This window comes from Vipera ursinii (genome assembly GCF_947247035.1).
Source record: "Vipera ursinii genome assembly, chromosome: 1".
NCBI lineage: Eukaryota > Metazoa > Chordata > Lepidosauria > Squamata > Viperidae > Vipera > Vipera ursinii.
The window spans coordinates 354,462,771-354,476,565 of record NC_139512.1 but is presented as its reverse complement, the minus strand read 5'-3'; the positions used below and the strand labels follow the sequence as shown (position 1 = coordinate 354,476,565).

General features: G+C 44.1%; 1 protein-coding gene across 2 annotated transcripts in view; it reads right to left on the bottom strand.

Annotated features, from left to right (window-relative positions):
- APPBP2 (amyloid beta precursor protein binding protein 2) overlaps positions 1-13,795 on the bottom strand; it is an 82,234-nt gene that overhangs the window by 23,301 nt on the left and 45,138 nt on the right. For both annotated transcript variants that reach the window (XM_083379730.1, XM_083379731.1), the window contains exons 10-13: positions 13,710-13,795; positions 9,981-10,171; positions 8,291-8,456; positions 2,855-4,117 (exon numbers count right to left, since the gene is read on the bottom strand). In XM_083379730.1, coding sequence (XP_083235856.1) covers positions 3,864-4,117; positions 8,291-8,456; positions 9,981-10,171; positions 13,710-13,795 — 697 coding nt within the window. In that variant the 3' untranslated portion in view covers positions 2,855-3,863. The remainder of the gene's footprint in view (positions 1-2,854; positions 4,118-8,290; positions 8,457-9,980; positions 10,172-13,709) is intronic.

The following is a 13,795-nucleotide window of genomic DNA, read 5'->3' as shown; positions in this document are numbered from 1 at the left end:
AGAGAAAGCAACCACAGCCAATTTCCCTACCACATCACCTCCAGTGACCAGCAATAACGGGGCAGGTGGGGGAGGACGATGATGGGACGAAGATTCAGGGAGACATTTTGGAATTAACTTGCTCGACATCACAAATTTTTTTTCCCCCTGTAGCTGTAGCAAGCAAGGCTTTTACCGAAACAGCAGAGGAATTGGGAGCAGCCTACTCCGAGGAATTCAGAAAGGATTGGGGGAAGTCGAGCATCTTTGCACGCTTCTATTTGGCTGTGAGAATGTAGCATGACATGATTTTTCAAAAATAAAGGGTCCTAAAAAGCCAGCATCTGGGAGCTCGGTTCAGATAACATGCCACCGACACGGGTCCGTCTGATTCCGCAATGAAAAGTTTGCGAGGATGGAGCTAGAATTGGACCATCCAACTCTGAAGAAAAAAAAGATCTTTCTCTATAAAGTTCAAGAATGTTTCCTGTGTTTTCCCTGCAGATGGGGGTGGGGTGGGGGGATGTATTTCTTTGGGGTCCTGTCCTCCCCCTTTTTTTTTTTCCTACTGTTAACCGGGACGGCTAGGCCGATGCGACATGCCAGCACAAAACACATAATTGATTTCATTTCATTTTCCCTTCTGGGATCTCGATCAACTAAATGCAACCGAGAATATAACCGACATGATTTAGGGAACAAGGCAGCTTTTGCACGAGAGGAGATGGGGAAGAAAGAACGGGTTTTTTGAAAGCTACGACGACGGGGAATAATGACGCAATGTGAAATGTTTGCGCTGCCACGCTGATGGAGAATTCCACTTAAGGACAAAAATTAACCGTGGGAGTTGAAAGGGCCAGGGGAAGCCCAAAGCAAAGAACTATCCAGACAAGCTAGCCAACTGCTTCGTTCCTAAAACAGTGAACCTCTCAGAGATATATCCGACTAGAAGACCCGGGGGGGGGGGGGGGAAACAGCCTCAAAATATTAACAGCTCCCATACAGCTGCCTGCAAACAGGACTGAAGATCTGCAACTTCTTACTAGAGACCCCAGCCCAGGTGGAGGTTGGTGGTTTGCACCTGTCCTCCCTGCTCCAAATCTTTTGGGCACAGCCCCAAGGCAAGCAGAATTTCTGACTGCTGACGTTCACCTCCCAAAAGGGCCCGATCCCGATCTCAAGATGCCATTCTCCCAAAACCAACGCTCAACTCTCTTTTCTAAGTATGTTTTTGCCCCCGGTCTGTCCCCCCGCATAAAAACTTGCTTCCAAATTTTTCACCAAAGAATTACAAGATGCCCCACCTCTGAGAAAGAAAGAAAGAAAGAAAGAAAGAAAGAAAGAAAGAAAGAAAGAAAGAAAGAAAGAAAGAAAGAAAGAAAGAAAGAAAGAAATTATTGATGGTGGAGAGATGACGAAAGAAAGAAAGAAAGAAAGAAAGAAAGAAAGAAAGAAAGAAAGAAAGAAAGAAAGAAAGAAAGAAAGAAAAATTATTGATGGTGGAGAGATAGAAAGAAAGAAAGAAAGAAAGAAAGAAAGAAAGAAAGAAAGAAAGAAAGAAAGAAAGGAAAAGAAATTATTGATGGTGGAGAGATGACGAAAGAAAGAAAGAAAGAAAGAAAGAAAGAAAGAAAGAAAGAAAGAAAGAAAGAAAGAGGGAAAGAAAGAAAGAAATTCTTAAAAGGCACTAGTTCAAAATAAAAAGGACTGTCCTGCAATATTCTACTTTAAAAGCCAATGGTATTGCTATATTTGGGATAAAGAGGAATATATAAAGCCAGTCATTGCTATTCTTTGAGCAATCCATGACTTTAAGAACAGACATGCAGATTTTTCATTCCCCCCCCAAAAAAAATTAAAACAGTAAATAAAATTCACTCCAAACCGTAGAGGTGCTTTCCGCTGGCCAAAAGCTCTTTCCCCGGCAGCTGATAAAAACCCCTGAAAATAGGGGCGGCTACCCATCAATACTTTTAATATACGGAGACAATATCAGCGTCTCCATATTAAAAACTGAGGTAACAGCAAGGTTTTTTTTGCTTCTCTCCTTTCCAAACTGGGCCCAGACCCCACCCCCAGGTCTTTCAAAATTTCAATGATTACCCCAACATTTAAAAGACAGTTCATCTAAAAGAAAAAGGCAACCCCATCCTCAAATTAAGACAAGCTAGTGAGACAGGCATTAACGCTTTAAAAAAAAGAAGAAGAAGTGACAAGCATTTTAAAATGAAGTTAAGGAAATCAGGTTGTGGTCGTTTGTTCGGTGTTAAAAAAAATAAATAAATGAGGCTTAAAAACACAAAGGGAAGCGAAAGAGACCGCGACTGCCTTGCTGTGCTTTTTTTTTTCCTCCTTCTTCTTCGGATATTATTTCAGTGACCCCTACAAAGTATAAAAAGAACGGTCGTCTCCAATATAAAACATAAAAATAAAATAAAATAAATCCAGATGCTTTTTAGGAGAAGGGGGGGAAAAAAAACCCTAGCACAAACAAGTTGCGGCCTTCAGAGACAGCCTATTTTGAAAAGGCAGCAGGGATGGATGGAGAAGCATTTCTAACAGTTTTGTTTATGCAAAATATCACTTAGCGTGTAATCCGTAATAGTTTAAAAGGCATTTACATTGCAATGGCTAAAAATGGTTGGAAGCTACTAATATAATTCTCTGCTGCGTCTACCACGTTTGGGGCATTGTTGAAAAATGCATCCTTAAATTTTTTTTTTTTTTTTGAAGGGCAGGCTGGTCCACTTTAAATTATCCTGGTCCTGTCACAAAAAAAAAAAAAAAAAACCCCGAATAAACCAAATACAACGCTTTGCCTATTACGGGAAGAAAGCAAATGGAGACAAAGGGGGTTATTTTGGAGAGCTCTCACCGCGGTTTGGCGAACCCACTGGTCCAGTTCACACTCTTCTCGAAAGAGCTGTTCACAGACATGGATTCCTTCTTCAAAGAAATCTCGGTAGCTTTCAGGTAGTGCAAAGTGAGAAGGGATAAAAAAAACCTTCCCAGCTTCCTTCTGTACACACGTGCAGGTTTTCCGCTTCTCAAATCGTTTTCCAACGATCCCAACGGTGGAGAAATCTGGATGCAGAGGACAAGAAGGGTTTAGGAGCAAGCTTGGCCGGGCAAGGACTTCCTTAAGCCGTCTAGTTCCGACACGGTGAGTCAACAGCCGTTCGCCTTTGCCGGGTGAGCCCAAGGAAAGACGTTTCCGACGGAGGCTACACGCAAGTTCTCGTCCTATTTTATTTTTATTTATTCCCCCTTTGCATCCAGTTTCTTCAGGGCCTTAATACTGAATTAAAGATTTTCTCCGTTTACTGAAGAAAAGAAATAATCTTGTTTTACATAACCGGCACCTTTTTTTCCTCAATTAAGAATGCAACTCTTTAAAAACTGTTAAATGGTTTTATTTCTCTCTAGTCTTCGCAGCGATTTCTTGTAAAGTGGCTTTTTAGAACAAAAAAAAAAATTTAGAGATTATCAGAGATCTTCCCCCCCCAAACGCGCACATGCTTGTGTGTACGTGTCTGTGAACCACACACGTGCGCGTACACAAACACACACACCTTGAACCCGAACAAAATATGCTGTGCTTATGCTCAAGCATTTAGCACCTGTCCGGCTTAATGGTCACTCCATCAAAAGTTGACGTCATCTCCCAAAATGGGATTTTTCTGGACTGGACCAGTGTTTCAATGCAAATTATTATTATTATTATTATTTTTTAAACAGCTCCGGGAAAGGAGGGTTGGAAAAAGAAAATATATATATATATATATATATATATATGGTTTCGAATTTCACAGTATGACTTTTCCCGTGTAAATTTAGGGGAAAACCAAGAAGGAAACAAGAATTGGTAAAATTGACCAAGTTCCTTAGCAAATGGGTCCTTCGACGGTCTGAGACATCAGGAAAGTCTGGACGACTTGTTCAGTTGATTGAAGACTGGTGCTGACATCCTCCAGGGCATCTGTGACTGAAAACTGCCGATCCCGCAATCTGTTCCAGTTGGCTAAGATATTGTGGTATTCAAATACTTTCTCATAGTTGCCAATGGAGTTGTACAGTTTAATGAGGCCCCTGTAGTCGTACTCTAGTCCACTGTAACCTTCCCCAAAAAGCTTTTTTCCTAAAACAACAAAATTGGAAAAACCGAGAAGAATATTAAAGGCTGCCATGTTAAAAGTGTACTTTCTGCATTTTAAAATTGTAGATACGGAAATATTTTTTTTAAAAAAAAACTAGAATTTTTTTTTCCGGGGTACGAATAAATGGTTCTCGAAACGGAACTCTTCAGATTCTTCCAAGGAAGTTTGGACTTATAAAAAGAATAATCTATTGGGGGTGGGGGGACAGAGAAAGAGGCGGGATCCTGGAAGAACTCCAAAGTTTCTTTTTCCTGGGAAGATGTCGTCATCTCCAACGATTACAAAAATAGCTTAACTATTTGCTCCAAACCCCTTCACGGATTACTGCCTTGTTGTGGCGAAGGGGCTTGCGTAATTCAATGAAGCTATGAGCTATGCCGTGCAGGGCCACCCAAGACGGACAGGTCATAGCCGAGAGTTCTGACAAAACGTGATCCACTGGAGAAGGAAATGGCAACCCACTCCAGTATCTTTGCCATGAAAACCCTATGGACAATACCAAAAGGCAAAACGATATGATGCTGGAAGATGAGCCCCTCAGGTCGGAAGGCGTCCAATATGCTACTGGGGAAGAGCAGAGGGCTAGTACTAGTAGCGCCAGAAAGAATGAAGCGACTGGGCCAAAGCCGAAAGGACGCTCAGCTGTGGATGTGTCTGGTGGTGAAAGGAAAGTCCGATGCTGTAAAGATTTTTTCTCCATAGGAACCTGGAATGTAAGATCCATGAATCAAGGAAAGCTGGACGTGGTCAAACAAGAGATGACAAGACTGAACATCGACATCTTAGGTATCAGCGAACTAAAATGGACAGGAATGGGTGAATTTAATTCAGATGACCATCAGGTATACTACTGCGGGCAAGAATCCCTCAGAAGAAATGGAGTAGCCTTCATAGTCAATAAAAGAGTAGGAAAAGCAATACTGGGATACAATCCTCAAAATGACAGAATGATCTCAGTTCGAATCCAAGGCAAACCATTCAATATCACAGTAGTCCAAGTCTATGCCCCAACCACCAGTGCTGAAGAGGATGAAATTGACCGGTTCTATGAAGCCCTACAGCACCTTATAGAACTAACACCAAAAAATGATGTCCTTATCATCATGGGGGATTGGAATGCTAAAGTAGGAAGCCAAAAGATAACTGGAGTAACAGGCAAGTTTGGCCTTGGAGTACAAAATGAAGCAGGGCACAGGCTGATAGAATTTTGTCAAGAGAATACAATGGTCATAGCAAACACTCTTTTCCAACAACCCAAGAGACGGCTCTACACATGGACATCACCAGACGGTCAACACAGAAATCAGATTGACTATATGCTCTGCAGCCAAAGATGGAGAAGCTCTATACAGTCGGTAAAAACAAGACCAGGAGCTGACTGTGGCTCAGACCATGAGCTTCTCCTTGCAAAGTTTAAGCTTAAACTGAAGAAAGTAGGGAAAAGCACTAGGCCACTCAGGTATGAATTAAATCATATCCCTGTTGAATATACAGTAGAGGTGACAAATAGATTTAAGGGATTAGATCTGATAGACAGAGTGCCTGAAGAACTATGGACAGAGGTTCGCGACATTGTACAACAGGTAGCAACCAAAACCATCCCAAAGAAAAAGAAATGCAAGAAAGCAAAATGGCTGTCTGAGGAAGCTTTGCAAATAGCTAAGGAAAGGAGGGAAGCGAAAGGCAAGGGAGAAAAACATAGATATGCCCAATTGAATGCAGAATTCCAGAGAATAGCTAGAAGAGATAAGAATGCCTTCTTAAATGAACAGTGCAAAGAAATAGAAGAAAACAATAGAATAGGGAGGACCAGAGATCTTTTCAAGAAAATTGGAGAGATGAAGGGAACGTTTAATGCAAAAATGGGCATGATAAAGGACCAAAATGGCAGGGACCTAACAGAGGCAGAAGAGATTAAGAAGAGGTGGCAAAATTACACAGAAGAACTATACAAGAATGAGCTTAATGTCCCTGATAATCACAATGAGGTGGTCACTGACCTCGAGCCAGATATCATAGAATGTGAAGTGAAGTGGGCCTTAGAAAAGCTGAGCAACAACAAAGCTAGTGGAGGTGACAGTATTCCAGCTGAGCTATTCAAAATCTTAAAAGACAGTGCAGTAAAAGTGCTACACTCAATTTGCCAGCAAATTTGGAAAACTCAACAGTGGCCACAGGATTGGAAAAGATCAGTTTACATTCCAATTCCAAAGAAAGGCAGTGCCAAAGAATGTTCAAACTATCGCACCATTGCACTCATTTCTCATGCTAGTAAAGTCATGCTTAAAATCCTACAAGCTAGACTTCAGCAGTATGTGGATCGAGAACTACCAGAAGTACAGGCAGGATTTCGAAGAGGCAGAGGAACTAGAGATCAAATTGCCAACATACGCTGGATCATGGAGAAAGCTAGGGAGTTCCAGAAAAACGTCTACTTCTGCTTCATTGACTATGCTAAAGCCTTTGATTGTGTGGATCATAACAAACTGTGGCAAATTCTTAAAGAGATGGGAGTACCAGACCATCTTATTTGTCTCTTGAGAAACCTATATGCGGGTCAAGAAGCAACAGTGAGAACTGGACATGGAACCACTGATTGGTTCAAAATTGGGAAAGGAGTCCGGCAAGGCTGTATACTGTCGCCCTGCCTATTTAACTTATATGCAGAGCACATCATGAGAAAGGCAGGGCTAGATGAATCAAAAGTTGGAATTAAGATTGCCGGAAGAAATATCAACAACCTAAGATACGCAGATGATACCACTCTAATGGCAGAAAGTGAAGAAGAACTAAAGAGCCTCTTGTTGCGGGTGAAGAAGGAGAGTGCAAAACTTGGGTTGAAACTTAACATTAAGAAAACCAAGATCATGGCATCTGGCCCTCTCAATTCCTGGCAAATAGATGGGGAAGAAATGGAGGTAGTGACAGATTTTATTTTCCTGGGTTCCAAGATCACTGCAGATGGGGACTGTAGCCAAGAAATCAAAAGACGCTTGCTCCTGGGGAGGAAAGCCATGGCAAATCTAGACAGCACACTAAAAAACAGAGACATCACCCTGTCAACAAAAGTACGTATAGTCAAGGCTATGGTCTTCCCAGTAGCAATGTATGGCAGTGAAAGTTGGACCATAAGAAAGGCTGAGCGCCAAAGAATTGAGGCCTTTGAACTATGGTGCTGGAGAAGACTCCTGCGAGTCCCTTGGACTGCAAGGCGATCAAACCGGTCAGTCCTAGAGGAGATCAATCCTGACTGCTCTTTAGAAGGCCAGATCCTGAAGCTAAAACTCAAATACTTTGGCCACCTAATGAGAAGGAAGGACTCACTGGAGAAGAGCCTAATGCTGGGAAAGATCGAGGGCAATAGAAGAAGGGGACGACAGAGAATGAGGTGGCTGGATGGAGTCACTGAAGCAGTAGGCGTGAGCTTAAATGGACTCCAGAAGATGGTAGAGGACAGGAAGGCCTGGAGGAATGTTGTCCATAGGGTCGCGATGGGTCGGACGCGACTTCGCAGCTAACAACAAAATTTGCTCCAAACCCTCCATGATTCTTCCTGCTTTCTTTCTTCAAAGGGAACTTATATTAATTAATGATCTTAATTACATCCAACCATTAAACAGTTAGTAATTTAGGTCTAAATTATAAATCAGGGATCCCACTTTAAATGCCTTAAAACACAATGACCAGGAGGATTTCCCAACAGGCTTGCTTGAACTGGCTATAAAAATCTGTCTATCTAGCCATCCATCCATTTACTATCATCTATCTATCTATCTATCTATCTATCTATCTATCTATCTATCTATCTATCTATCTATCTATCATCTATCTATCTATCTATCTATCTATCTATCTATCTATCATCTATCTCCATCCATCCACCATCTATTCATCCATCCATCCACCTATTTACTTATCTACCTATCCATCCACCTCTATCATCTATCTATCTATCTATCTATCTATCTATCTATCTATCTATCTATCTATCTATCCATCCATCCATCCATCCATCCATCCATCCATCCATCCATCCATCCATCCAATCTATATACAGTATCTATCTGTCTGTCTATCAATTTTCTATAAATGTATAGAGCATCCAGGGCCCCTGATCTCCACCCTCCTCCCGAACAGTTAAAGAAATGACCCACCAATTGCGATGGATCTCAAATAAAGCTTTTCAGCGTTTTCGTACTGATTCATGTCATAGTTGTAGAGCGAGGCGAGGTGTCCCACCGAAAGAGCGACTTCGTAATCTTCTTGACCAAGCAGCTGCTCCTTGATCTGAATTGCTTTGATGTGCATTTCTTCCGCTTCCTGCAATAGCCAAAATGGTTAAAGTACTGACGCAGGAGTTGTTAATGGCTGTTTCCCCCCCCCCGCCATGTCTCTGCCTGCTTGGGAATACAAGCTAATGTTCTTAAAAATCGAAAACAAAAAGCCAAGCTTAAAACTCTTCAGACAAGAGGGCACCTGAGAAATTGGCCGAAGGAAGAACATTGAGATGGATTGGGCTAATTTGGAAGACGTGGTGGAGTGGCTGAATTTGAACCTGCTCCATTCTGGCTGTGAACATCTGTGAAACTTTATTCTATTCTTGGGGATGCTGAAAAAGGTCCCTCTCTAAATTAAGCAGTGAGGTGAAGAGAAGGAAGTAGGAGTACTTAATTCCCATGACCACTACTATTTCTTCCAATCCAGACTTTTTTTAACAGCTGGGTCCATGCTGCCGTTTCAACCATACACCTGCCTCCCTTCTACATAGAGGCAGTCCGGTTGAAGTCACAACGGCACTGAAAAAAGTTGACTCGTGATCATTTTTCACACTTACGACCTTAGCAGCATCCGTGTGGTCACGGAATCAAAACTCAGGTGCTTGTATTTATGACGGCTGCGAGTGTCCCGGGAGTGCCCTTTGGCGACCTCCTGACAAGCAAAGTCAATGGGGAAGCCGGATCCACTTAACAACCATGTGACTAATTTAACAACTGCAGGGATTCATTGAAGAAGTGGCAAAACTCACTCAATAACTGTCTCACTGAGCAATAGAAATTTTGGGCTCAATTGGAGCCCTAAGTCCAGGACCACCTCTAATTGAGCAGGTTGTTAGCTGACTTATTCTAACACAGGGATAGGCAACCTTGGCTCTTTTATGACTCATGGACTCCAACTCCCAGAATTCCTGAGCCAGCTATGCTGGCTCAGGAATTCTGGGAGTTGGAGTCCATGAGTCATAAAAGAGCCAAGGTTGCCTATCCCTGTCCTAACATAAAATTAACAGGTCTGTCTTATCTAGGGGAGCCATAAAAAATCATATGCATTTAAAAAAAAAACAAGAAAGAATAAAGGTGAAGTAGAAGTTATTTTCATGCTCCTTAATTAAATAAAACACAAACAAACAGGCAAGGAATGCAGAAAACCTGAACATCAAACCAACCATCTCAATTTGTGACCTGTAGTTGTCGTGTGAACAATGAAGTTTCGTAGCTTTGGTGATAGAAAAAAAGCAACCCACAAAATTAATTAGCAAATATTATTACAAAGTAATACATTGCAAAGAAAATACAGGTAGTCCTTAACTTACGGCCACTTAGCAGCCATTCGAAGTTACGACGGACCCGCCAAAGCTTTTGAACCCCGTTGTGAAGTTACCCCACTGCTCCCCCCCTGCAAACGCCTTACTGCATTGTCGGCACTTTGCAAAACTGGCCCGTGCAACGACGACGGCTGTTTGCAGCATCCCAGATGACCGCAATTTGTGATGTTTTTGACTGAAACCGGTCCGGACTACCTGTTTCTTATGACAAAAAGGGCCACTAGCTGCGATGAGGCTGGATTTACCTTGAATTTCCTCATGGACTGATAAAGTCGGCCCAGGTTGCCGTAGTGTTTCGCTGTCTGAACGTTGAATTCCCCAAACGCTTTCTTGGCCAGCTGGAGAGAGGAGAGGTGGAGGTCGTGAGCTTCCTGGAGTAGCCTTTGCTCCGTTTCCTTATTGTGGCAGTCAATGGCAATCTCCTCTAAGATAAGCGCTTTCAAAGGGGGAAACAAAAGGGGCACAAATCTTACCATTTATTTATTTATTTATTTATTTTATTTTAATTCCATTTATATCCCGCCCTTCTCCGAAGACTCATATGGTTACAGAGAGAGAGAGAGAGAGAGAGAGAGAGAGAGAGAGAGAGAGAGAGAGAGAGAGAGAGAGAGAGAGAGAGAGAGAACAGAGGGGGAGAGAGGGAGGGGAAAGAGAACAGAGAGAGGGGGAGGGGAGAGGGAGGGAGAGGGAGGGAAGGAGGGAGGGAGGGGAGAGGGAGGGAGAGGGAGAGAGGGAGGGAAGGAGAGAGGGGAGAGAGGGAGAGAGAACAGAGGGGGGAGAGAGAGAAAGTGAGGGAGGGGGAGAGAGGGAAGGAGGGGAAAGAGAACAGAGAGAGGGGGAGGGGAGAGAGGGAGGGAGAAGAGAGAGAAGAGGGGGAAGGGGAGAGGGAGAGAGAACAGAGAGAGGGGGAGGGGAGAGGGAGGGACAGGGAGGGAGGGAGAGAGAGAGAGGGAGGGAGAGAACAGAGGGGGGAGAGAGAGGGAGGGAAAGTAAGGGAGGGGGAGAGGGAGGGAAGGGAAAGAGAACAGAGAGAGGGGGAAGGGAGAGAGGGAGAGGGAGGGAGGGAGAAGAGGGGGGAGGGGAGAGAGGGAGGAAAGGGGCAAGAGAAAACAGAGAGGGGGAGGGAGGGACAGGGAGGGAAGAAGAAATGGAGGGGAAAGGGAGGGGGAGGGAGGGAAGGAGAGAGTGGGAGAGAGGGGAGAGGAGAGGGGGAGGGAGGGAAGAGAGAGAGAGACAGACACAGAGAGAGATTCACTTAACAACCGTGGCAAGAAAAGTTGTGTTGTTGTTGTTAGCTGCGAAGTCGTGTCCGACCCATCGCGACCCTATGGACAACATTCCTCCAGGCCTTCCTGTCCTCTACCATCTTCTGGAGTCCATTTAAGCTCACGCCTACTGCTTCAGTGACTCCATCCAGCCACCTCATTCTCTGAGAAAAGTTGTAAAATGGGACAAAAGTCACTGAACAACTGTCTCGCTGAGCAACATAAATTTTGGGCTCCATTCTGGTCGTAAGTTGAGGACTACCTATAAATGATTTCAAAATGATGTGCAAAACCCCCAGATTGCTTCCTGGCAGGCCATTAGAAAGTCTTCAGAAATGATTCCCCCCTCGGAATATTCTGCACAGATAACTGTAATATTACAGGTCCTCGACTTAGGACCACCCTGGAGCCCAACATTTCTGTCGCTAGGCGAGGCAGTTGTTAAATGAGGTTTTGCCTCACTTTCACGGCCTTTCTTGTCACAGCTGCTAAGGGACTGGCTACAGTGGTTAAGTTAGTAAACGCGTGGCTGCAAAGTCGATCTTGGCTTCCCCCATCGCCTTTGTCAGGAGGTCGCAAAAGGGGATCACGTGACCCCAGGACGCTGTTGTAAAATACGAGTCAGTCATCAAGCAGCTGAATTCTGATCGCATGACCACGGGGATGCTGCAGCGGTCGTACGTGCAAAACACCAGTGCCGCTGTCACTTCAAACCACCACTAAATGAATGGCTTTCAGTTGCGGACTACCTGGAATGCAAAAGTGGCAGTGGTTGTTCTTTTGATGGCTGATGATCTAAACCAGGGGCAGGCGACCTCGGGTCTTTGATGACTCATGGACTTCAACTCCCAGAATTCCTGAGTCAGCATAGCTATGCTGACTCAGGAATTCTGGGAGTTGAAGTCCATGAGTCATCAAAGAGCCGAGGTCGCCTACCCCTGAACTAAACTATTTATTATTTACTAAATTTCTATGCTGCCCATGTCTCCTATAAGGCGGATCTAAACTATTTATTATTTACTAAATTTCTATGCTGCCCATGTCTCCTATAAGGCGGATCTAAACTATTTATTATTTACTAAATTTCTATGCTGCCCATGTCTCCTATAAGGCGGATCTAAACTATTTATTATTTACTAAATTTCTATGCTGCCCACGTCTCCTTATAAGGCGACTCTGGAGGTGGGGGGCTCTCAGATACATAATACATTTCCTTCCGAAGCTTCTGAAGACAAATCTTTTCTATTGCTTAAATCTTAACCGGCGATCGTTAACAGGAATTTGGAAATGATTTGGAGAAATTCAGTCCGGGCAGAGCTGGGCCCTTACGAAAAGGTTCTGGGGGAAAGGTTGCCACTTTAAGGGTGCCAACCTATTCCGACAGATTTCTAAAGAAACGTTAAAAATACTTTACAGTATAAGGAAATGAATGTGCTACAAGTCTGGGTGCTTCTTATTGCTGGCAGCCGGGATTTGTAAGTTATCTACTAGCCATCTCGCTGTCCTATAACTTCAAATTGATGCTTTAAGCCAGCTGTCTCATTCCAGCTGTTTTTCCTAACAACCCCTCAGCTATGTTAACAGGCCTTCCAACAATCAGCCCTTGGGTCCAGTTCTGGTCTTCCCAAGACACATTTATTTGTCTCCCACCTTTATTGCTTTATAAGTAAGGCAAGGTAGCAAACATACACACTCCTTCATCCTTCCATTTCCCCACAACAACCCTGCGAGGTGGGCTGGGCTGAGATTGACTGGCCCGAAGTCACCCAGTCCGCTGTTTCATGCCGAAGGCGGGATTAGAACTCAAGTCTCTTGGTGATTGGTCCAAAGTCACCCAGTTGGCTTTCATGTCTAAGGCGGGACTAGAACTCACCGTCCCCTGGTTGATTGGCCCAAGGTCACCCAGCTAACTTTCAGGTCTAAGGCGGGGCTAGAACTCACCGTCTCCCAGTGATCGCTTTGGTTTTCATGTCTAAGGTGAGATCAGAATTCACGGTCTCCCAGTTTCAAGCCTTAACCACTAGGCCAGGGCTAGGCCACCTTGGCTCTTTTATGACGCGTGGACTTGCAACTCCCAGAATTCCTGAGCCAGCATGGCTCAGCTTGGAAACCTCTCCCCTTTTCTCTCAGGAATGGCTGGCTCAGGAATTCTGGGAGTTGACGTCCACGTGTCATAAAAGAGCCGAGGTTGCCTACCCCTGCACTAGACCAAACTAGCTCTCGTGTTCAAGGAACTCACAAAGGCGTGTTTCTTATCTCTATTAGCGCTGTTTCCTCAGAGCGCTGAATTCTCTAAAGCAGTGGTGGCGAACCTGTGGCACGTGTGCCACAGGTGGCACGCAGAGCCCTCTCTGTGGACACGCGCATCGTCGCCCCAGTCCTAGGCCTTCAACTGGGTTTTATAAAACTTTTTCGCTTTTAGGCCTCCACTGCTGTGTGCAAAAAAAAAAGGGTTCAATCAATTCAATTTCAAAAAAGAAAAAAAGATTTCGCAAAGTTGGAATTGATTGATTGAACTTTTTAGTCCCACCCAGTCTGCCGTTACCACTGCAGCTATGCCCACCCAATGGGCCACGCCCACCCGGCACCTGACGGCACATAAGTGGATTTTGGGTTGCAGTTTGGGCACTCGGTCTCTAAAAGGTTTGCCATCACTGCTCTAAAGCCATCAGTAGCCATTTTCTGTTTCCTTCCCATGGCAGGTAATACCTTTAACTCTTTTGGAGGAGGCGAGCAGGAGATGATCTTCTGGGAGAATGTGGGTGATGATGCCAATCGCACGTTCTGCATGGAAT